Consider the following 24,504-nt stretch of genomic DNA (forward strand, 5'->3'; position numbering starts at 1 on the left):
CTCACACACACACACACACACACACAGGTACAGTATATATATATATATATATATATATATACATAAACATACACATAGCTGCCAAAGCAACAACAAATCCAACTTAGATTCACCTTAGAAACTGCTTGATTTCTCAAGTCAGCATCCCCACTTTGTTTACTGTAAACTCTGACTGACTGACTTGTACTATACAGCATGATATTTTTGGGGGCTTTATTTTTATTTTTTTCATTGACAGTACACGGGATGGGGGGCTTGATTATATGTTTGTATCATTATTGTCAGGGCATGTTGGGTTGATTGATGTCATTTTCTCCCCTCTCTCTACTTCCTCCCTCCTTTCTGCCCGACCCCTTATCCCCCCCCCCCCCCGAGCGTTCTCTATGGTTGTCATGGAGACGCACCAATCTGCATCCTCACTGTGGAGCACTGTCATTAATCTTTGCACCCTCACAATATTTCTAAAAAGGAGATTTCTTAAAGATCAACATGTTTACTAATGGAATATTTCTAATTTTTTTTTTTGTTTGAAGAGAATGAAAGAATAAAGTAGTTTTTACTCTCGGCCTCGGACCGTCTGTCTGTCTTCGTGTCAGTATCCTCTCCCCGATGTCTGCGTCTGTAGCACCCCCGGGCCTCTCTAATGAATGAATTTGCACCAGGTGTGCAAAGACGGTGGAATGAAGGAGCTTATGGGAAATCAGTCGACACCGGCGTTTGTGTGTCCTCCCAGCACACCGGGTCTGAACTCATTCATTAGTGGATGAGGTCAGCCTCAAAGCAATATTGAACCTGACGTGCCTGTGGAATGTGAAGTTGTGTGTTGTAGGAGGTCTGTACGTGTGTGTGTGTGTGTATGATTTGGAGTACATAATTTTCCATGGGTGCTGAGTCTGGCCCCTAAACAATGAGACCAGCAAGTTGGTTAATTTGTAATTTCATATTACAATGTCAAAACGGTGACATTCGTCTCACGGGGAAAGTGTTTTAGTGTCAAGTGTTTCATATCAAAGTTTCTTTTATTTTTGCAAATCACTCTTGAGAAAAAGATAAACAATACGGAAACACTTCGACACAGGCAGAATTACAAAGAGATTGAAAAAAAACAACACCATTTTGGCGGAATAAATTATCTTACAAAAACATAGATGATATCAACATAATACAGTAATTACAATACACAGTGAAATCAATTTGTGCAAAGTGCCTGTAGGCTTACAGATGTGATAGGCCTCTCACAGTCAGCTCACCGTTTTGCTCTTTTCTCCCTGTCGTTTATAAAATTCTTTGTTTCTCCGTCTCCCTTTTGTTTCTCTCACTCTCTTTGAAAACAAGTGGACAAGAGGTTCATTAAAGGGACGACTGAGGCTGAGAAGTGGAGCAACAAAGTCGACTGACAGACCGTTCAGTTCATACTGCGCTGTTCTCACCTCCTGTTTCTCCTCCTCCTCCTCTTCCCTCTAACCTTGTGTGGTGGAGGAGGTCCAGTCCAGGTGTCTGTGCACAGGTTGCGTCCCAATGACCTCGAAACAAATAAAAGTGTCGCTCTCCCTCAGGCAAAGGTGTCCCTCGGTCAGTCTTTACATGGTGGTCTCCTCCCATTCCAGCTCAACATCACCTGAAGACCAGTACAGATGGGTGGAGTGAGCGCTGTGCTGTGGCGAGTGTGTGGTTTATTTGCGTGTGTGTTTACATGTTGTTGTTTACCTTCCATGGCGTCCAAGGAGTCCATCTTCTCCAGAGCAGAGTAGCTGACAAACCAGATGGATTGGCTGTTGCCTTTGTTGTTTAGAAGTTCCAGCGTACTTTGGTGCAGGAAGATGTACTGGGCCTGACACACACACACACACACACACACACACACACACACACACACACACACACATTGACAGATACTGAGTAAATGTCCATATTCATTCATTTGGTGTAGAATAAAGTCTTAAAATTGTGTCCTGGTGGCTAATGCTGACCATGTAATCACAACAACCCTGATTTGAGTCCAGCTGGAGACCTTTTCTATCAGCTGTCTACTGTCTCCTCTCTGATGAAGGCAGCAAAATAATTAAAAATGAATACAAACATGGATAAAATAATAATAATAATAATAATAATAACAAAATAGTGGAAAAAACACATTTGCAAGATTATGTCATTTGATTCAATACTTTCATGAGCTGATTTTCAGATTTATTTCCAACTTGCTTAAACAAACCTAACTTTGACTAAATTGTGATATTGAAGGTTATTTTGTCTCTTAATGCTGCAGCTGCCACGGCCCCGGTTGCATTACAGTGAGAGAATTGAGATAGCGCCCCATTCATTCAAATCAAAGTTGCTCACTGGGCGCATACGCTGAAAACATTTTTTCAGGCTTCCTCAGGCTTTTGTGTTTCTTGGCCCATGGAGCATGCTCATTAGTGTCCCTCTCTGGCTCAGTGGAAAGATATGGACGCTTGGGAGTGGCATGCTTCAGATGAATGCACTCTTTTGTCGGGACCGTGATGGACAATGAACGATAACCTTCATCCCTGAAGGGATTTTGGTTTCGTTTCTGTCTTCATCTATTTGTTAACTTAAATGAACTGAAACCAACGCCGAGCTCAGCGCGCGGCTGTTGACACGAGAAGACGACCTGAGCGGAGCTGACTGAGCAGACCCAACCATGCAGTCGAGTGAGTGACACTGCAGGAAATTAGTGGACAGCAGAGAGTTAGTCGCGTTCACTTTGGTTCAGGTTCACTGCATCCCTTCCTATGATGGAAACCAAAGCATTTATCATCTGTATGGCCTGTTAGTAGCTTTTAATACATCCCTAATTCAATTATTACTGAAAACGCATTTGAAAGTAAAAATATAAGTGAACACGCCTGAAATGCTAGTTATAATTGTCATTCCTTGTCATTTTATTGTAAAAACATGCAGGAGCACAACAACGGAAAGTACAGTCAAGCAAGATCTGATGGACGTTTACAATAACTTTAACATCTGCCTTTGTTTTCACTTCCACACAAGTGTTTCAGGTAATAGGGTCACACTGTGAGCTGTCTACAAAGGCACTGTGCTTCAGTATCTCAGCAATGACATTTGTGAGTTAATAAAAGAACTGAGTGATGGCCTCTTAAAGCTGAGGCTCTTGTTCGTGTAAGACTGGACTACGATGCTGACAGCTTGCTGCCTGGCACACTGAACAGTGCTGTCTCAGAGAATAACGCCCTCGCAGGTTGCAAGCAGCTCATGTGGCTGCAGACGCTGCAGGCTCACTGTCAAAGTGTGGACTCAAAGAAATGTACAGAACATCAGGAAATAATGACACAATAACGCTGAGAAGCGGCAGAAAGCACTAGGCAGAGGGTCCCTGCAGACAATGAGACACACACCACTGGTCCATAAGTAATGACTGAGTAGGGTAATTTTAGGATTGGTTCACGCTGTTTCAAGAGGGGGAATCCTGCTCAGGATATGCCTTTAATCCACTGCCAGATCACTCCCTTTGTCAAAACGAGAACTTTCCAGACATTTCCTCCTGGGGTTGGGATCACAGCAGGGCATGAAGTAAAAAGTAGGACAACTACACTGCAATTTGTACTGGAACAACTTAAGACAAAATACTGTATGATGCCCCTTTTTTTGTCTTTTGTTTATTCTCTCTGGGTTGTGAAATTTAACCACAGGAATAAAAATACACTACTCTATGATGTGAACTCACCAGATTCTGTACCATACACATCCTCTCGCTGCGCAGTTCAGCCACCAGACCGTAAATGTCCACAAAGTCGTGATCTCTGACGTGCTGAATGAGGTGGTCGAGAGCGATAAACACACCTGTTCTGCCCACACCAGCACTGAGGAACAGTGAGAGAACAACACACCATTAAACTGTCTGCTGCTCTGTTACGCTTGTTAAAAAGATATTGTATCATTGACAGTAATGCCATTTATGGATGGACTTTGTTGATATGAAACTCCATTTAATCACCAAAAATAGAATAAGTAGTGCACTTTATTTTCAAGGACCTTACTATAATTTATGCAGTGTCAGTACACTGGCACTGAGGTGCCACAGTACCTGCAGTGGACCACTATGGTGGTGTTGTCGTGCCTGTGGGCTCGCACAGCTTTGACAAACTTAATGAGAGTGCTGCAGGACTCTGGGACTCCGTGCTCAGGCCACGATGTGTAGTTGAAATGGCGAACCAGAATGTAGTGCCCGTGCTGTACAGAAAAAAAGAGCAACTTAAATGTCACGTCAGCTATTGAGTTTACGTCAATGTTTGGCGGGGGGGTATGAGATGCAACAAAGGTTGCGACTATTCGCTGTAAGCATTCGGCTATAGAGGTGCTCCGAGATTACTTCATTATTATGCAAACTCCAGTGTTTACATTATGTTGACGAAACACAAAAGACAGTCACAACTGTAATTACATTACATACATACTACTGTACTAAAGGGTTTTTATGTTTTCCAGATGTGGAACACACATTGTTAAATATGAAGCTGGAGCCAGGACACTGCTTAGCTTAGCTTAGCTTAGCTTAGACTGGATTCATATTTACATGAAACATGGCATCAATCTTCTCATCTAACTCTGGGTAAGAGAGCGTGTAAGTGAATTACCCAGAATTTGGATGTAAAACACCTGTTATCTTATTTACTTTCAGAACACAAGGCCCCCGACAACAAGTCACATTTCATTTAGTTTACAGTTACATGGAAATGTGGCAAATTACTAAATAATAAAGTTGTTACTGTCTATCTTTCTGGTGTTTCACAGTTTACAGTATCCACACGTACAGTACAGTGTAACATGTGTGTGTGTGTGTGTGTGTGTGTGTGTGAGGGGTTATTAGCTTAGTTACCTTTTCTACTTTTAGGGTTCTGACAGTCCAGTCAGGAAGCACTTCCTCTGACACTTTTGAGATGAGAATGTCACTAAACACTGACATTGGCTTATTGTCCTCTGGCCAGTACTTGTGACACCGAATCTGAAATGTCACACACACACACACACACACACATCAGATCTTTGCAGCAGATATAACCCTCCTGGTGAGGGAGTTGTAATGGAGCCCAAAATGGAGCCCAGCCTGTCCTCTGAATGCTATTTCATAACAGTGTCAAGTCTCTCATGACGCACTCTGCCTTTCTCATAACACTGCGTGAGCATGGCGACAGTGCGTGTTCCCGTTTCCCAGATCATCCTCCAAAAATCAGCCACCGTGCCAGGCAGAGGACCCTGGGTAGCTATGAACTCATTGGGACAAAGGTAGCCCTAAAGACACAGAAAATCAGAGAGAGAGAGAGAGGGAGAGAGGTTTATATTTACCAGCTCAGAAATACCCTCAGCAACATACAGACCTGCTAACTGTTGAAAAGATTAAATGAAACAAATTAATCAGCTTGAAGATTGTAACTGTGCTTGTATCTATCAATCTGACAGAATCATAAAGGGACGGGGAAATATCTAGAACAAACTCCTCTTGTTGCAATCAGTGTGTCTCATGCCCACATAACTACTTTCATAACCTGATAATGACTCAAGTGGAAGCAGCCCTCCAGGTTAACCACTGAGCATTCAGCAGCTGATAGCTGGTACTCACTGAGACAAAGCTGGCGTTGATGTAGTCAGAGCCCGCAGTGCCCGGTTCTGACAGCAGCTTCACTCGGTTGTTATTGTCTGGACACAGTTTAGAGTGGTAGAAACATGTGAAATGCAGCTGTGCAGGCAGCGGTGAAATCCATATGCAGTTAATGTTAGCGCATAGATATAAGTTTGGTATACTGTAGGTATCATAACTTTAGACAGCTCATTTTCAGCCTGACCACTTACATGGTTTAATGTTGGGGAAGCGGTTTTTGGATTTGTTCCAGGGCAGGTCAGCGTCTGTGGTGGCCAGGTCGTGCAGCAGTTTTGGAAGCTCCTGGGGAGCAACAAGATGCAATACATGAGTATTCACATAAACACACACATAAGAGGTTGAAAGTCAGGGCCTGTATTTTTAAAACTGCTAAAAGTAAAAAAAAAAAAAAATTTATCAAATTTGGTTTGACTTTAAAAACAGTTACATTTAAGGTAGCGTCAGAGGTCTCTGAGTTGTTTAAGAATAACCTGTTGGAGATGGCAGCACAGCATCTTCTGACATGTGTTTTGTGGTCATGATGAACAGTAAATCAAGCACTACCTATAATTTAGAATAGGGTAGTTTTAGCTTACTATTTGCAACTACCTCCAAATGCTTCTTTGATTGTATTTGTGAGAGGTGCAAAAAATAAAGCGGGCATTGATTTTGTTGGCAATCATTTCCATGTATCTTCTCTGTCTGCACTAAATTCTTCTTTTTATCTGTTTTCTGTGACGTACAGCAGACTTGCCTTCATGTTCCCGTTTTGTTGTTTGTTAGTGTTTAGTCAATTCCAGGTAATTTTCTGTTATTTCGTCCCTATTCATATATTTATACATTGTTGGAAGTTTGATAAACACGGGTCCAGCCTGTAGGCAAACACTTACGGCAAACTCTTCCTGGAACTTGGCATTGTCATTGGCACACAGATCCTCTACGTGCTGCAGAAAAGACTTCTTGTTGACAGGCCTGACAGAGAGGAATACACCGAGTGCGAGAAACAGACAGATGTACAAAAACTCTGCAACAATATGCCATTTTCCTGTAAGTTTATTCTAGGTTACAACATGTAACACTGAGCAGTACAGAACATGCTGATCTATGCTGTAGCTACTGCGTGCATATTCACATTATTTATGCGGGATGACTTACTTGAGTGATTTCCTGTAGCTGAGCAGCCTGGACAAAAATAGACGGCAAACATCAACCAAAATAAACAAATTAACTCAATAATCACAACCCACACTGTGGTATTTCTGTCCATGACAGCTGAGCCGATCCTCACTGCAGAGAGTACATGGCATTGTATGTAGGTCCAACCGTTTTTAATCAAATCCACTTAGATTTAACACTTACACTGACTTTGATGTTCTAAAGGAAAATGTGAACGTCAGTAAACTTGAATGAAACATGCGGTTATTCCCCTGTGTCTCTTTGCATTCCTGAAGACTTGTAGCTACGCAGATCCTTAGCTAACGATAAAGCTCACCATTTGTCCCCTCTAAGACCGCTAAGCCTTCCAAGCAATTTTGAGATAGCGAGTGGGTAAACAAATTAAAATGGTCTCAAACAGAAGAGTGTCAGCGCAGCTCTGCAATCCCTGCCAGTGATGGAGGAAGAGGAGAAGGCTGCAGGCAAAATGCCAACGTCACTAATTCTCTCGACTGTCGACCTCCACCAAAGGTTTAATAAGCAACACAGACAGATGATTTAATGCAAGCTTTAATGAGTGACATGATGATGACACGCACATAGACGGATGAAAGGTGGAGTAAAACATGCAAACAAAGCATGCACAACAAAATGCGGCACACACAGGTTGAAAGCCCAACTTACTGGATCACATAAATCTCCTTCCGTCTAAAGAAGAAGGAAGAATACCTGGTGAGAGAAAAGCAAAGCCAAGGCGAGTCAATGCAGGTGCCTGCAAGTGTGCAAGGGAAGTTATTTGTGCCATTCGTGTGACAAGTAACAAGGAAAAGTGAGTTATGTTAATATAAACTGTGCTTAGAAAGGTGGTGTTCATACAGCTCACTGTCATCAAGAGATTCTGGTCACAACAGAGCAGAGAGACACAAACTGTCCTACTGATGCCATTTTGAATTTACGGGACAGCTGGAGCAGCTTAACGGTGAGCGCAACATGCAACTGACAGCTAAAATGAGTGGACAGCAAACTATCGTCAGGAACTGCCTCCTTTTTCAGAACTATGAAGAGTCACCGCAAATGAAAAAATGTCATATTGGATGCTTAATAAGGCAGGCAAATATTTGTAGGGCAGTTATATTACTTTTATGCACAAGAGATCAGGGACATTTATCTGCCAAGTGGATACACTTATTCATTCATCTTCTCTCATGTGGGTTTTATGTTTTTAATGTTCCTTTTCATCCAATTCCTCTTAAAGACTGCCACACTTTACACCTACATGGACCTCTCTATTTTTGGTTTCTTTTTTTATTTCGTCGTTGTGTGGGTATTCTTTAGATGTCGGGGAGGGAAATTGTTCAGAAAGCTTTATGCACCTCTCAGAATTTTACTGTACTACTCAAATTAAAAGCTTTCCTGTAGTTTCTCGCCTCGTCTTAGCCATCAGTGACCTTGATAGTGATAAAACTAACACTGTTTTTGACTTTATTTCTCACCAGCTTGCAGCACTTATTGTCTGTGCACCTGTTTGTGCCAAAGCAGAAGAACAGAAAGGCTGAATTTGTATGAGAGGATGGTTGGAGAGATGCAGATAGGATGACTCGTCTGTTCTGCAGAGAACTGACGGTAAAACTATAAAGCCACAGTGATGCTGTCTTGTTTCTGGTGCTGCTGCTTCTATTTTCTGCACACACTCTACAACACTAGAAGATTTTGTGCTGACAGCACATCAACTTGGCTGCAGCAAAAGAGATTTTTGTCTTGTTGACTTAGATTTAAAATCTTGTCTGTAGCAGCTAAATCAAGCCTGAAGTCATGTAGTGTGCACCAAGCATCAGCTGTCGAAAATGTGTGTGTTATATTCGGCAAAGTGACACTTTTAGATCAAAGCTGAACATGCAGACTAACCGGTTGAGTTTTTCTTGTTTCAGCTCCAGATCTGCGACAGCGATCAGCTGATCCAGTTTACACTTGGTCTCTATGATCTCTGCCTCTCTAGGTGAATAAGTCCCGCCCTCCTTCTTGCGCTGATGGATCCTGACATCAATCAAACACAGATTTAAAATTAAACAGATTTATTGCAAATTATACAAAGCGATATTAACCATATTTATAAAGGGATTGTGTACATGAAATTTAATTTGTGTATTAATACTAAATTGCAATCAATGTAGTGTTTTGGTACATGTATGAATGTTGGCAAATTAATCAATGCCTGTTGTCATCTTACTTGACTGAGCCACAGATGATGATGATGAGTAACACAGCCAAGAAGAAGGAGAGCAGAACACCCAGAATGATCTGCTCTTCTCTGGTCAACAGCCCGTCTACTACAGAGAGACCGAGGGGAGACAGAATGGACGACATCACACACAAACAACAAAGGGGGCTATACAGGTCATGTTTTCACTTTCTGATGAAATGTAATACAAGGAAGAATATAAATACCTGCAGTTTTGACATGCTCCGAGTACTCAGAGTCTGTGTATTGGCTATTGATGTTAGTGGCTCTGAACTTAAACCTGGTAAAAACAGTCCTGTGTCAGCGTTATGTTTTTATAAAACATGTACATACAACAGTTTTTAAGTTGTTGTGTGTGAGGTGCACTCACACATAGACCGTGTTAGGCTTCAGAGGTCCATTGCAGAAATGATCAGTGCTGTTCTCCTCCATACAGTCATCGTTCCGTCCGATCACGTACGTTCCTGCCGTAGAGTGATTGTGCCTCACCGGGGGCCGGCCGTCTCCAGACACACTGCGACCACCTCTGACATGTGCGTCCGTGCGTGACGCCCCGTCACATGGCGGATTGGGGAACCCCTTGTCAGTCAGGTAAGGGGCAGGGCGATCGAAAAAGGCATGCTTCCAGTTGGTCAGATTCTGGATGTCCTTCACTGTGACAGGATGAAAGAAGAGAGGAATCACAGGGGGACTGAGTCAAATTTCTGCTGACGTTAAGCCCTTTGGCTTTTGCTTTTGCTTACATTTTGTCTTTTGGGAGCTTAGGACAGAGTGACGTACTGTAAAACAAGATTCTACTTGAGGCTTTAAGCCCAAACACGACTGATACCCAAGTGCATTCAACTAAAAGTGATGGCTGTCAATGTTGTTGAAGAGTCATACCCCCTGACTCGGCCACGATGACCTGAATTTTTGTGATTGGTCCATTGTCGTCACTATAGAAACAGGCAGGCATGCGGATGGTGATACTCCTGTGGGTTACCATAGCAACCCCTCCATGGCCCAGCACTGCCTGGGGTCTCTGGGTTGGCTTGGCCGGGGCTGGAACACAGGCGTGAACACACACAAACAAACACACACAGGTTGTTGTGTGAATACAGTGTGTGTTTTAGTCAGTCGCATTTATGTATAAAACATGACAAACAGGCCGCTGCTCTGAATAGTCAGTGAAACTGCAGCTCTACATCATCAACACACATCTGACAATATTACAATTGCTGTGTCAGAACAGGCCTGCGTACTGTTGTACTGAGCAGTGATACTGGGCAATCCTCTGTCTCACATCTCTGCTGCACTGCTGCAACCAGAAAGAGAGAAACACTGTGGGGCAGCGCACACAAGAAAGAGGGCCTTTTACCTTTGATCCCTGTAGTTATCTGGACATGTGGGCTGGGCGGGCTCCTACCAGCCGCGTTCTTTGCTGAAATCTACAAACAGACAAATAGAAGAAAGGAGAGAAGACAGCAGAAAGAGGAGCGAGCACAGAAATGAGTTAAAGAAAAGAAAACGAGGGTAAACCCTTGGGATGATTGTTCTGCTGTTACAGCTCCAAGGTGTGTGACCAATGAGGGTGTAATATGTGTGTGTTCTTCACCTGTATACTGTAGCTGTGTCCTCCCTTCAGGCCCTCTATGACAGCAGTCAGCATGTTCTGGTCTCTGTGTGTGATATTGAGGCTGATGTTCTTGACCAGCTGGTCCTTTTCGTAGATGTACACAAAGTAAGCAGTTATGTTTCCATTGGGCTCCTCTGGAGGGGTAAAAGTCACCTTCACACGGTTCACTTCCTCTGGGATAACTGATACAATCACGTTCTTGGGAGGGTCTTTGGGTTCTGGAGACAGAGTAGAAATGATATAATAGTTATTCAGTCATATTTACAGGTGGGCAGCAGCTGTCGTAGGCGCTCCAAGATGTAAATGTCCACGTACCCTCCTCCAGCGTTTGAAACTCAATAGGCCCAATGGCCTTCCCATCGCTGGCAGCATGCTCTAATGGACCCGTGAAGGCAGTGATAGTCACAAAGTAACGAGTGAAAGCAGTCAAGTTAGTCACAACGACAGTCGTCAACTCTCCTGGGGCTCGAACTGTTGAGACGTTAAAATCAGGACCGTCCACCTGGTGCGACAGGAGAGTTCATGGACAGATTTAATAGTTGCACGTGGATGAGCAGAGTTGGAGTCATTTCATGTTGTTTGCATTTTACCACAACCTATATGTTAACCTGCCTTTGAGCTGCTACGGCTTTTTTAAAAAAAACTCTGACCAACATAACATCCTGTTGATGTGTCTGAGAACATCCAACTGTGTTTTACACGTCATTGGTGACATGTTCGTATTTGTGTGTCTGTAAAAATGAAACTCAGTGAGGTGACCTGCACAAGATACGAGGTCGGACCAGAGAGAACAGCTGGAGCGTCCCATGCAATGCGAAGGCCGTTGGAAGTGGGAGTCACTTTCAGGTCTCGGGGAGGGGCATCAGGGTCTGACGGAGAAGATAAGAGGAACACAGACTGCTTATGATGTGCTATTAAATTAAATTAAACTAAATGGTTCAAATTCCATCTGTGCTTAACTAATGATTGGTTCCTTTATTGTTTTTCTTACAGATACTGAATTTACATACTAAAGTCTATGTGGTTATCCAGGACATGACAGTGTGAATGTGTCAGTGTTAGAACACCAAAATACTCCATTACAGTGGCTTCATATTACGGTAAAGTCACTTACTTGGTCAAAAACACAACATGTTTGATCATGAATGACCTTCACATCTAACAGGTAATAAATAATCAGACTTTTTAAGTTAAAAGTGGTCATATGGCCTCTAAAATGACTCTTTCATCTGCTCATATTTCTCTCAGCATTAAAGTACGCGCTTGTCACATGACTATTAATTCGTTGTGATGTTTTGCTGTGGACAGGGGGGGTGAATGTGTTTTTTTAGTAGCACTAATTTTAGTGCTTTAACATTTTGCACTAACATGATGAATCATATAATTCCCTACAGATCTACAGTAAAACCCATTTATGCAATATGTTTTTCCCTGTTACTCACTGCAAATCCTTTAACATTCTACTACCAATTTTTATTGTAAAAATACTACATTATTAACACTATTATTATTGAGAATAACAACAGGGTTTAAAAAGACACGAGGCTGCATTACAGGGAGTGCAGGGTAGCAATAGAGTGCTATGAGAATATGAATCACTGGAAAAATAAGAGGTAATGATCTTGCTAGTGGTTTCTGCTAATTCTGAATGCATTATCATCTGAAATTTTAAATACGCTTTTAATGTCTCAAAATGGCAGCTTATTACCCATTTATTATTACGACCCTAAACCATGCTGTAACACATGTAAAGACATAAAGATCTTCCATGGGAACACGAGCAATATATACAATATCATTGTGAGAGTGATGCTTCTCTACCACGCCTGTGTTTGTTTGGGTCTGTAAAGGAGATGCCAGAGGCCCAAGTTACTAATGAAACACCAGACATCAAAATTACTCAGTCTGTATAATGTTTATTGCAACACCTGGGAGGATTTTTTTATTTCTTGGTCAAATATTCCTCCTGAGGTCCTGACTAACTGCCAACTCTCCCCTGACGACACAAAAACTTCATATCGCCACTGTGATGTTAGGGATGTACGCTTACTTCCAGCCAGGGTGCGTTCATAATTCCAGTGCGTATACTCTCCAACTCCAGCGTTGGTCACAGCAGCCACTTTGAAGCGGTAGTATCTGTATTTAGCCAGGGATTGGAGTGTGATGCTGCTGTTGTCTTCAGTGCCATCCGAAGCATTCACAGACACTGTGACATTAGATTCCACGCAGTCTGAGGTCAGTTCGTCCCCTGGGCCCGGCAGGGCAGTAGTTTGCATGTTTGGTTCACAAACAGTTGAAACCAGCTGTGCAATGATGTGGTACTCTTTCAGCAGGCCGGGAACTGAAAGTGGCGGAGCCCACTGAAGCGTCACATTGCTAGGTGAGACCTGAGAGATGTCGAGGAAGCGAGGGGCAGCTGGGACTGTTAAAGGGAGACAAAGATGATTGAAGTCAGTATTCATTCTGTATTACTGTATATTAGCAATTAGAAGCCAAACTGCTACACATTACAATAAGACTGAATACCTGATTCAGAGAGAGTGGAAGCAGTACAGTTTACTGTGTCTCCGGGTCCTGCAGAGTTGACTGCAGACACAGTGAGTGCGTACTCCTGGTCTGGTGACAGCCCAGTCACTGTGTACTCTGGTGTCTGAGCCTGGTGTGTGTACAACTGCAAGTCTACCTGCAATAGAATCTCATAAAAAAGGATCTGCCCATTAGGGTTGGCTGGGAGCTCCCAGAACAGCTGAATTGAATCCCAGCTCACTCCTGAGCAGGACAGGTTCCCCACAGCATCAGACACTGCAGACAGAGAGGTGACATAGGGACGTTGGTATACTTGCATTAGCTTTAGTTAGCATTATTCACTGTTCACTGTAAGAGGAAAGAACCAAATTCAATTTCAGTATTTGTGTAGGCTGCTGCACACAGTCTCTGCACAGGACTCTGAATTACTGGAAACTACGAACTTTATAGATGCTTCATTAGAAATCCTGGTACGTATACGTTTTGTATTTTTTAATGCATATGTATGAAATGTGTTTTCATGTTTGTGAACTTGCTGTCCTTGAATTGCCCCTTAAGGGACATACAATTGAATTGAATATACAATACAAAAAATTGAATTTAGAACCACAACCTGTGAGCGGTAACCTAAATCAGTGTTACATCCCTAGCTTGCAGGCCGTGTGGACTTTACCTGACTCGTTAGTCGTGAAGGTCACAGGGCTGCTGAACTGATTCCCATGGCCCACTCTGGTGTAACTGTAAACACTGATCTCGTAGGAGCTATGAGGCCTGAAGCCTGACAGATAATCTGTCGTCGACGGACCAGAGGAATTCTACTCTCGTGCACACACACACACACACACACACACACACACACATAAAAAGAAATGACACATAGGAGATTAAATCATCCAATCCTAATTACTGGAGTGGATAATGTCTTATTGTATCAGCACACATATGTCCACGTGTGTGCGTGTAATGTTACTTCTAAGTGGTATCTGGAGTGTGAAATTAGAGCTACCGTACGTGTGACGGTGTGTCCTCTTACTGAGTGGGTCTCTGGAGTGTGTGTATGTGTTGTTGTTATTATGGAGTGGCTTTTGGTGTGTGAAATTAACGGTACCATGTGTGTGACGGTGTGTGTGATGAGGTCTCGGATCCTGAAGCCGTACTGTAACACCACTCCATTGGGCTCCAGAGGAGGCTCCCAGCTCAGCCACACGGAGACTGCTGTGTGGTTGAATATAGTCAGGTTACGGGGAGGGGACATGGGGCCTGAAACACAAAGTTAGGCAGATAGACTGAAACAGACAGTAGATGTACACCCACAGTTTCAAATATAAATACCATCTCATTAGGACATTTCAAATCTTCTTTCAAACTGACCTCCTTCATCAGTGTGCAGCTGCAGCAGCAGATAAGGCCCTGAGCCTTTACGCGTTGCAGCCATAATAGTGAGGTTGTAAGCCGTGTATGGAAGTAGGTTGGTGAGGATGAACGAGGTGTTGGGGGTAGATGTTGTGTTAGAGCCCCCTGGGCCGAACAGAGTGAGGGTATACTCGGTTATGTCCCCGTTGGCCTCCAGAGGGCGCTGCCAGACCACTGCGATAGAGGATGATGACAGATTCCTGGTGGACACCAGCAGTGGAGCAGAACTAGGAACTAAAGCGAAACACACCCACACACACGTCAGTGTCCCAATAAACACATGAAGCATACTCCATAAGTGAATGTTTGTGGAGATAAACTCACTATCATCATCCGTTCTCAGGTACATCATGCTGGTATGGTTGTAGGCTGGGCCAGCACCAGTAGCCGGGGTAACAGTAAACACATAAGGGAAATACTTCTTGAGTCTGGTGAACAGGAAGACATTGTCAGTTGTGGTGTGCTTGATGGTCTTGTTGACGGCTGGAGTCCCTTGTTGGGTTAGGTCTGGACGGACGCCGGCCTCCTGTAAGGTGAGCAGGTAGTAGGGACGGCCGTTCGGCTCCAGGGGAGGGTCCCAGCTGACGATGATGGCTGTGGAGCTGAAGATCTGAGCAGTCAGGTTTCGGACCGAGTCACTTGGCACTGAAGAGCGAGACAAGTAGAGAGTAGTGTTACTATCATTAACTGCCACTGACAACACTGGTTGAAAACTTTGAGCCTTGAGTTTATTATATACTATGAGGCAGCAAACTAGGGCATCAATCAACCATACACACTCTTGAGGCTTGAGGGAAAATGAACAGAGCACCAGTCATCATCATCATCATCATTATCATTATCTGTCACAAGCACCGTCATAATCATTGGCAGCATTGTTGTAATTAACAAACTCAACAACAGCACATCAAGTAGAACAATATCTGCATGACATTACTTTATCAACACAGAGACACAGCAGCACAGTAAACAGGCACAAACAATATCCTATGAAATTAACAGCCCATCCAGAGAAATACAAAGACATTTAGGACAGAAACTCGCACACTGAAAACCTTGGGAAAGAAAGGGGTCGAGGAGAAAATACTCATCCTGTTCAATCGTCTCAGCCCCTCCAAAAATAACGCATGGTGCACAGAGTAGGAAAAAAAGGGGGAGATGAAGGGGAAAGGGGAGATAAAAGTTGAGAGATCCATAAGATGAATGAGTGGGTGTGAGGGGCCAGGGAGTGTGTGGGGGTCTGAGCCCAGAGGATTGAGCCCCTGCTGGGCATGGCTGTGCGGGAGAGACAAGGTGCCTTGGAGGTCCGGTGCTTGGCTGAGAGTGGAGCAGCTAGAGCACAGGCAGAGATACAGAGTCAGTATGAGCAAGTATTCATTCAGACACAGAAAATACTGTCGACAAGAAAAAATAAATCACAACATACAAATATGTGCTGTATGTGACAGAGTCTGTGGAGGCTGTCTGCACCATTTTTCCCAAAATCACATAAAAACAAAGAGATCAGCTTTATGTACACTTCACTTTTTTTCACTGAGGGTATCAAAAAGACAAAGTACATCTAAATACTATATGCAAATGTTGGTTTCCATGGCAACAACGCAATTATAGCATGAGCACATCATGAACTTTCACAAAGCATGTTAGGCTTTGTTTTTTCTCTGTGTCATCATATCGTAAACGGCTCTGCGCTCTCTTTCTCTTTAATCCCTCACAATTTTCGCTGTGCTTAGTAAAAGGAAACACAAACTGGCTGTCTTCAAGAAACAGTGTCACAGACAAGACAAAATAACAGCCAGTTTGCCAGACCGACTGTTATCTCCTTTAACAAACAGGTTATAGTTACATCTTCAATCAGAGTTTTTATGTAATTTTTTAGAAAAGTTAAGAGTTTTGAAAAAAGTGTGCAGAATCGCCCTCCAGTGAGACTCTGAATTATTGTGTGCAATAATTATCTGCCATCATGTGTAGCTTTTTATGTTTACGTATTCTTTTCAACAAATTTATATTGTGGGATTGTGTTAGCGTGTGTGTGTGCGTGTGTGTTTCTGACTGACCGTCCTCCGGTAAGAACAGGGTTAGTGGCTCGCTCTGGACCCCTCCGTCCCCCTGCACAGTGCTGGAGGTCATCCATAGGGTGTAGTTTGTGCCCCCAATCAGCCGAGTCAGAGTGTGGGAGAGGGCTGAATCAGGAGATGCAGGGGCAGGTAAGTCTGAAATGGGAACCCTCTATGGATGAAAAAACAGAGGACTAGAGTTACTTTCACACACTGAAACAGGCATTTAAACAGGAGCAGGTGCTGTATACAGATGGGTGACAAATGAAAGGAAAACCCAACAATAAATGTCTTGGTCAGGTGTTAGCCCACCATGAGCCGACAGGAAGCATCTGCATTCATTATGTTGAGACATATCTGGCTCTTTAGCTGCTAAATGCTCCACTGTGTTCACCAGCTAGTCCCTAACTTTGCCTGTTTGCTGTGCAGGTTGCAAACAGTGAGCTTTTTTTTTAGCTGAAAACAAGGTTTATAAAAATATTGATTAGTGCAGCTTTAATTTGTCACCTGTCTGTATGTTCTATATACAGTATATGTGTCTCACCTGCTGTGTCACAGTGTTGTTATACGAGTAGTAAATTGTGTACTGTATGATAATTCCATTGGGTTCAGTAGGCGGGTGCCACAGCAAGGTGACGGAGGAGGCGGTCACATTTGCAAAAGTCACATTCTGCGGGGGGTCAAATGGTTCTGAGCACAGACACGCAGACAAATATTCAGGAAGTGAGAAAACCTTCATACAAAAATATGGTAAAACAATATTTTCTATGTGAGAATGATAAAGTTATGTGTCAAAAATGACTTTACAATTATCCAGCACCTGCATCAGTGGTTGTAAAGCTGATGTAGATGAGCACTCCTCCATCTCCCAGTCTGGTCCAGCTGGAGACAGAGGCATTGTAACGACTCTCTGAGTCCACACTAATAACCACTGATGTCTCTGTTACATTCTGCCACAGCTCAGTAGTTTCATTCCTAACAAAGAGAGCAATCGTTTATGTTGCAGTGAGAGTCAAAAAGAGTCAAAAAGACGAGAGAGAAGCAGACTAAGAAACTCACCAAACTCTGACAATGTAGTAGAGTATGTCTGAATTGGCTTCAAGTGGCGATTGCCATGACAACTCTACCTCATAGTCTGACAACTTCCTGGCGTGGAGGTACTGAGGAGGTGTGTCTGGAGCTGAGATGCAGGAGAAAGACTTTCCAGTAACATAACACAAACAGGAGCATGGCCTAATCAATACCAAAGCTGAACCGATTAGTGATTTTTAAAAATGTATTTGCACCAGGAAAATGAGAACCTCTGAAGGCCCTTCAGGAACGTGCTGGAGAGATACAGAATATCGCCCTGAAATGGAAAACTGGTTAGTTGTAATGACTCTGTAGTTTGTGCTTCTCAGTCCTGATGGGAGACACGAGCGTCACGTGGCATCAAATACCTGTGATGTAACGTCATTAGCGTGAGCTGAAACAGAAAGATGTAACTGAAGAGGAAAAGAGGAGAGGAAAGGCAGATTTAATCAGATACCCTTCGAACTCAGTCGTGATGTAATCGCGCAGTGTGCTGGAACTGAGAACAAACCCCCCCCCCCTTCCTCTTTTCCCCACCCGTCCCTCTCACCGTCCTCCAGTGTGGTGATGTTAACCGGCTCGCTGCTGTAGTTTCCAGGCCCGACGCGAGTGTGTGCTTGCACCATGACGCGGTAGTGTGCGTACTTCCTCAGATGCGTGATGTGGATGTAGTTCGTTGGGGAGGTGAGGTTCAGGTAGTGACTGGAATTCCAAAGCTCCAGGCTGTAGTGCGTAATGACCCCGTTGGGCAGCAGAGGAGGCTGCCAGGTCACGTTCACCTCGCTGGAACTGACCGACTCATAAGTAACGCCATATGGAGGACTGCCTGGGACTGGAGACAGAACACAAGAAGATGCAACTTTACTAAAATCTAAAGGTTTTCATACGTGCATATTTTTTGTAGGTGCATCCATCAACACACCGTCCTCGCCAGACAGCAGGTATAAAGTGTCTGATGTTTGGTTGCCGTGGCCATAACGCGTGTACGCCATCACAGTCACGTTGTAGTGGGAGAATGGCTTCAGGTCGACCAGAGTGACGCTGTTAGAGGACGTGTTCATCAACGCAGAGTAGGATTCGTTCTCATACAGGATCTCGTAATGTTGGATCACCCCGTTGGCTTTTTCTGGTGCAGACCAGGACAATGTGGCGGTGGAGGGGCTGGCGTCAACCACAGCGAGGTTCACAGGGGGGGAGTCGGGCTCTGAGGATGGGATGGACAAGGAAAATGCCAGTTAGATCTTTCATTGGATAAAATGGGATTGAATTGACACCCAATCGGGTCAAACAATCAAATAATCTAACTGATCTAGCATCACATTCAAGTTCAGTAATTCAATAACTACATAGTGAATATGATAAATGAACTCAATTTTTCATATTTAATATCACTTTGACATTCATTCACTGACATTGAATAGTTGTTCAATTGTAGTCCATTGTGATGGCACCCACAATAATTCAACAAGGTGAAACAGCTGAACACTCACTCACTCACTTCTTCTCTTGTTTGATGCAATTTTGATTTCATTGCACTTTTTAATTGATGGCAGATTTATCTGTATCAAACATTCATAATCTAATATTTTTTATTTCCACCATTCATATTGAAACAAATGTTTTGACCCAGTTTGTTTGACACAGTTTGTGTTCAGCACATACCATCCTCTAAGGTGAAAACAAAGATGTCATCCTCCTCAGACAGAGAGCTCTCTCCCACAGCGGTAGACGCAGCTACTCGCAGCTTATAACCAGTATACTTGTCCAAATCTATACATTAGAACAAAGATATTTAGCAACAGACCTGTATTATAATGATTATTAATGACTGCATAGAACTGTGCAGAGAAGGTAATTACTCTTACGTGTTATCAATATGCTGGTAGTGTTAGTAAGCCACTTCAGGGCCTGATTACTGTGCAGCTTGAGGCCGTAGACGGTGTAATGTGTGATCCGTCCATTGGGGTTTAGTGGTGGGACCCAGCTCACTAGTATGGAGGTGGAGCTGATGTTTTGATAGGACACTTCGAGCACTGAGCTAGGGACTAAACAACACATACAGTACAAGACATTATTGGAAACAAAGGAATGATTTTGCACTTTTTAAAGGACTTTTTATATGTTTCCTTGTTTGTTTTTTATAATCAGTGACTATTGCAAGTGACATGTGACCACCCACCCTGCTCCCTGGTCTTCTCAGTGATGTCTGTTGCAGGACCCTCTCCCACAGTTGTGGAGGCAGTGACCCTGAACGTGTAGTCGGTGAAGGGATTCAGATCTGACACCAGGTAAGACAACTCCTCAGACAGAACGTCCACCACCTCCTCTCTCACTGTTACACCTGCGACAAGCATGAAAACACAGATGGATAACGCAAGATCACATGCACACACATGATTTATAAGCACAGGAGCAGATGAAAATCTTTGTATCAAGGGCTACAGGAAGTTAAGCAAAGCAGTGCTTATGGTGAGGGCTCTCCCACCTGTAGTACCAGAAGCTGCGGCACTGCGCGTTGAAAAGTGTCCCGTAATTGGTGCATCACGTGTGGACATGCGGGGCTGGCCTCGTGTCAGGGCCAAGGAGGAGGAATATGAGGTCATATCCCCAGCATGGGATTGCTTTGTCAGCCAGGGTGGAGGCGTAGCAGGTGGTGCAGATGTAAGAGAAAGCGCAGAGGTCGCAAAGACTGCAGAGTCAGTAGACTGAATATTTGTGCTGTTAGAGTGTGAAGGAGAGGCGTTACTGGTCCTGGGCGTCTCAGTGACCAAGGAGTCAGCAGTTGGTTGAGCACTGGTGTTAGGGATTTGGTCGGCGACTCTGAGTTCAGAGTGTGTGAGGCGGGAAGTGGTCACACCAGTGGACAGTGTGCGATCAGAAATAGTGGCCGTGAAAGTCGGCGGTGACGTGATCAGACTGAGCTCAGCAGTTCTCTTACGCCGGCCTGGACTATTGTGGACATCAGGGGAAAGTGTCTCATCTTCATTCAAACCAGTTGTATTCTGAAAGAAGAAAATATTTTCATTTTATATTCTCATAAATATATATATATATATATATATATATATAGTTTTCAATTTCTTCTGGTTGGGTGCAGTATAAAGCAGTGATTCTCATTCTTTTTGGCTCATCAGCCCTTACAGCAATGTCTACTTGATTCAGTAAAAGTCGGTAGACAGACAACATGGCTTACAGATTGCATGGATTGGTTTTATAATAATGGGATGCATTCATGATGGCTATACATAGCTGTATCCGTCTTACCACTTCTGAAGTGAGGGTGATGTCCTGCAGCAGAACGTCATCAACCAGAACCTGCAGTCTGTACTGGGTGATCGGACCGTTGGGCTGGGCAGGGCTTCTCCAACTCACACGAATTGTAACTGAATCCTCAGCTACTGCCACCAGATCCTGCACTGCACTGGGTGCTATTCACACAAACACACAAACAGAGGCAGGAGTTAGACACATATATAGACATATATAGACATATATATATGTATAAAGAAGCAAGCATACACTCACAAAGCAATTTTCACTATTTTCTGATATTAAATCGATAAAACAATTACACCATTGCCGTACTCAATATTCATCTAAATGCACAAAGAGATGTGTTAGTATGAGTGTCCCCCCCTCACCTTCAGCAGGTGTAATGACATCATCCTGCGCTGCTGGGCCCACTTCTCCAGCAGCTTTGGCTCGGACAGCCAACGTGTACCTTGTGTAGGGGGTCAAACCAGTAAAAGCAAACCGCATGTCTCCTGTGCTGTTCTCATACAAATAACCTGGGATGAAAAAGAAATAGAAAATTGTGTGGATTTCTGTCGATTTAGAGTTTGAGTCTGTTTATGAAATGCATGAGTGCAAAAGAAAATAACCTGTAGGTCCATAGAGGTAGAGCATGTAGCTGAATTTTCCTGTGATAATGCTGGGAGAGTTCCAGGACACGGAGATTGATCTAGATGTCATATTCAATACAGAGAAGTTTTGCGGCGGGTCTTCTGGGGCTGCCATACACAAGCACGCAGAAATAAGGATTTTCATACATGCAGTAAATATTAAATATGCTTATAACATTCTAATTCACAAATTAAACAAAGGCTACAGCCTGGTTTGCTTCTTTTTTCCCTCACACCTGATTCTGGCATGCGGACCATAGTGGAGGCTATCTGTCCCTCTCCATCAGAGGTGAAGGCAGACACTTCGAATAGATAGGCAGTGTAAGGTCGTAGCTGATCCACTCCTACTGATATGGGCACGCTCCAGGCAGCTGCGGGGGGCACGGCGGAGAGGGTGATGGATGGAGACGATGCTGTAATCTCCAAGGGACTGAGAGTGGCACGGGACAGGATATCGGCAGCATCCTAGATATACAAAATCATACAGGACGTACACAGAGGGAAAATTATATGAGAAAAAAATGTATTTATAGCCTCATGTTGTACAGATGGTCAGCCTTGTGCCTTGGTAGCATCAATAATCCTGACAGAAACAGAACATTTCACATTAAGAGTCCAGTTAAGAAGACAGAGGACAGTATAATGCAGTACATTGCAGTGAGGCAGCGCTCCGGTCATGATGTCCTCTGCATTGACCTCCAGCGTGCGGACTGTCTGCCCAGTACGAGCGTGTTTGGCCTTTACAGCAAACTTTGTGATGAGGCCATTGATGCGGTGCGGCAGGAACCAGGTAACCATGACGAAGGTGTGGTTCTGAGCAAATGCGGTCAAGTTGGTCACCAGGCCAGGAGCTGCAGGAAACACACACACAAAATAATGTTCACACACACGTACATATACAAAATACTGTGTATATATACACAGTTTTGAAATTATTATGGAAGTGTGTGTGTGTGTGTGTGTGTGTGTGTGTGTGTGTGTGTGTGTGTGTGTGTGTGTGTGTGCATGAATACCCACGGGACTCGGCGGTCTTTATGTATAAAGAATTACTGAAGGCTCCTATTCCAGCTGGAGCTATGGCTGCCACCTAAAGGGACAGAGTGAGAGAATTGGTAGGTATTTCTTATAATGATTAATTCATGTTCCTGTCAGAAGGGCAGTCATCAGATCCCGATGAGGTGCTAATCTCAGGCAATGACCACAACTGGAACAACACTATGTTAGAGGTGATTCAGCGAACCCAGTACAACATGAATGACAATGATACAACATTAACAGTATGTAAACACATCTTAGCTGCCTGAAACAAACTGATTTGAGAAACAAACAGGTGAAATACAATCATCTTATTGTGCATTTCTGTCTGTTCATTGGAAAATAAGGAGTAAATAATAGACAAAAAGTTATGTTAAGGTGGTGATTTGTTGCATCTTACAGTCTATATGATTGTTACTGCTCAGGTAATAACATGAATATAACTCATGAGCTCAGCTCTGTGCACGGTTTAGTGGGCCAACACACTCACAGGTGAGATGTAGTAACATGATACAAGTGCACACACACAAATACAGTATGTGCAGGTATAGTCACAATGTGTCAGTCTCTCTGAGTCCATTTGTATGAAGGTCATTGAGGGTTAATGAATTCTGAAAACTAATAAGCACGATCACATTCAAGCTCAGTGACAACAGACAGTGGAAAGAGTCGTGGCTGATCCATAGATCTGTTTACCTGATTAATAATGCAATCAGGATCAATTACCAGTATTCAGCCAGATCAAGAGAATAGTCTGGTCCTGAGGGATGTGTGTTAGCCACATCTACATGATAATACAAGAGGGCAGTTTCCAGGAGTATGTTTGTTATGAGATACAGAAATATGCAAAATATAAATATTTAACTAAATATATACATTCACTCATTACTGACAGTAATATCCATGGAATTTGATCCTGTATGTGCGGTATCCCTTTAGGAAAGCTTGTTATATTTATTTATTTTTCTATAGTTTTTTTATGCATAAAGGTTTTATTGTTTGGTTATGTTTGTTTTATGTTTTTACCACTTGTATTATGGTCTGAGTTTTCTGTTTTGTGTTTGTTCTTACCTGAAATCACCACAGCAAATTCCTATCAGCAACACTGTAATTACAATAAACCTTTGAATCTTGAACTGTGCATCCTACCTCGATGTGGTATGTAGAGCCTGAGGTGAAGTCTGTGAGCAGGGTCTCTGGTATGTCCAGAAACTTGGTCACCTGTGTGAAGGTGGGGTCGGGGTAGGGACACACCTCCTTGTATCTACAGGAAGAAATCAGTTTGTAAGATCATCATCTGCCAACTCACATTACACATTTATGAACAGTATGGGGCCGGATGACGGGGCAACAGTAAAATAGTGCAAATCTGCCAGTGGTAGAAAGCAACTAAGAACATTTACTGTACTAGTATAGTATTTAAGGAACTCACGCTTTACTTGAGTATTTCCGTTTAATGCAACCTCTACGCCACCATATTTTAGAGGGAAATATTGTACTTTTTGCATATTTTGCAGATTCTTTTCATACAAAACAGAATTAGCTTCTAAATCCCGATGAATTGTCCAGTGAAAGAAGTCATTTAAGACTAGAATTGAGTCTTAAAAGGATTATTTTCTTATAAAACGTGAAAAAAATCTTCCAGTGCTATAGGAATATTTTAACCTGTTTTCAATGCAAACCAACCAATAATTTTCTTTTTCTAACATGCCTTATTCATTTGTAAAATATTTTTTAAAACATGCTTTAAATTAGAAACAGGTGGAATACTCTTACTGCGCAAAATTTGGTTTTTAGGACTGTAATGCCTTGTTGTTTGCAGATTAAACCGTCCAACACTTTATAAAGTAGTTAAAACCTATATAATACTTCTG

The 24,504-nt window shown here is 43.1% G+C and overlaps 1 protein-coding gene across 1 annotated transcript in view; it reads right to left on the reverse strand.

Annotated features, from left to right (window-relative positions):
• Positions 1 to 1,580: 1,580 nt before the first annotated feature.
• Positions 1,581 to 24,504, reverse strand: part of ptprq (protein tyrosine phosphatase receptor type Q) — a 35,075-nt gene continuing 12,151 nt past the window's right edge. Inside the window, exons 21-59 of the mRNA XM_070907383.1 lie at positions 23,780 to 23,894; positions 22,613 to 22,682; positions 22,247 to 22,446; positions 21,832 to 22,060; positions 21,575 to 21,703; positions 21,335 to 21,481; positions 20,958 to 21,121; positions 20,179 to 20,695; positions 19,873 to 20,034; positions 19,559 to 19,738; positions 19,356 to 19,463; positions 18,616 to 18,897; positions 18,244 to 18,525; positions 14,890 to 15,210; positions 14,524 to 14,799; positions 14,261 to 14,412; positions 13,826 to 13,967; positions 13,153 to 13,428; positions 12,677 to 13,048; positions 11,386 to 11,495; positions 10,942 to 11,128; positions 10,606 to 10,844; positions 10,369 to 10,438; positions 9,894 to 10,052; positions 9,382 to 9,664; positions 9,218 to 9,291; positions 9,000 to 9,099; positions 8,678 to 8,806; positions 7,457 to 7,501; positions 6,773 to 6,799; positions 6,508 to 6,589; positions 5,830 to 5,920; positions 5,600 to 5,676; positions 5,137 to 5,271; positions 4,859 to 4,984; positions 4,067 to 4,212; positions 3,707 to 3,842; positions 1,708 to 1,831; positions 1,581 to 1,618 (exon numbers count right to left, since the gene is read on the reverse strand). Of these exons, the coding sequence (XP_070763484.1) occupies positions 1,581 to 1,618; positions 1,708 to 1,831; positions 3,707 to 3,842; positions 4,067 to 4,212; positions 4,859 to 4,984; positions 5,137 to 5,271; positions 5,600 to 5,676; positions 5,830 to 5,920; positions 6,508 to 6,589; positions 6,773 to 6,799; positions 7,457 to 7,501; positions 8,678 to 8,806; positions 9,000 to 9,099; positions 9,218 to 9,291; positions 9,382 to 9,664; positions 9,894 to 10,052; positions 10,369 to 10,438; positions 10,606 to 10,844; positions 10,942 to 11,128; positions 11,386 to 11,495; positions 12,677 to 13,048; positions 13,153 to 13,428; positions 13,826 to 13,967; positions 14,261 to 14,412; positions 14,524 to 14,799; positions 14,890 to 15,210; positions 18,244 to 18,525; positions 18,616 to 18,897; positions 19,356 to 19,463; positions 19,559 to 19,738; positions 19,873 to 20,034; positions 20,179 to 20,695; positions 20,958 to 21,121; positions 21,335 to 21,481; positions 21,575 to 21,703; positions 21,832 to 22,060; positions 22,247 to 22,446; positions 22,613 to 22,682; positions 23,780 to 23,894 (6,502 nt within the window). The remainder of the gene's footprint in view (positions 1,619 to 1,707; positions 1,832 to 3,706; positions 3,843 to 4,066; positions 4,213 to 4,858; positions 4,985 to 5,136; positions 5,272 to 5,599; positions 5,677 to 5,829; positions 5,921 to 6,507; positions 6,590 to 6,772; positions 6,800 to 7,456; positions 7,502 to 8,677; positions 8,807 to 8,999; positions 9,100 to 9,217; positions 9,292 to 9,381; positions 9,665 to 9,893; positions 10,053 to 10,368; positions 10,439 to 10,605; positions 10,845 to 10,941; positions 11,129 to 11,385; positions 11,496 to 12,676; positions 13,049 to 13,152; positions 13,429 to 13,825; positions 13,968 to 14,260; positions 14,413 to 14,523; positions 14,800 to 14,889; positions 15,211 to 18,243; positions 18,526 to 18,615; positions 18,898 to 19,355; positions 19,464 to 19,558; positions 19,739 to 19,872; positions 20,035 to 20,178; positions 20,696 to 20,957; positions 21,122 to 21,334; positions 21,482 to 21,574; positions 21,704 to 21,831; positions 22,061 to 22,246; positions 22,447 to 22,612; positions 22,683 to 23,779; positions 23,895 to 24,504) is intronic.

Source organism: Enoplosus armatus, chromosome 6 (assembly GCF_043641665.1).
Source record: "Enoplosus armatus isolate fEnoArm2 chromosome 6, fEnoArm2.hap1, whole genome shotgun sequence".
NCBI classification, from domain to species: Eukaryota; Metazoa; Chordata; class Actinopteri; order Centrarchiformes; family Enoplosidae; genus Enoplosus; species Enoplosus armatus.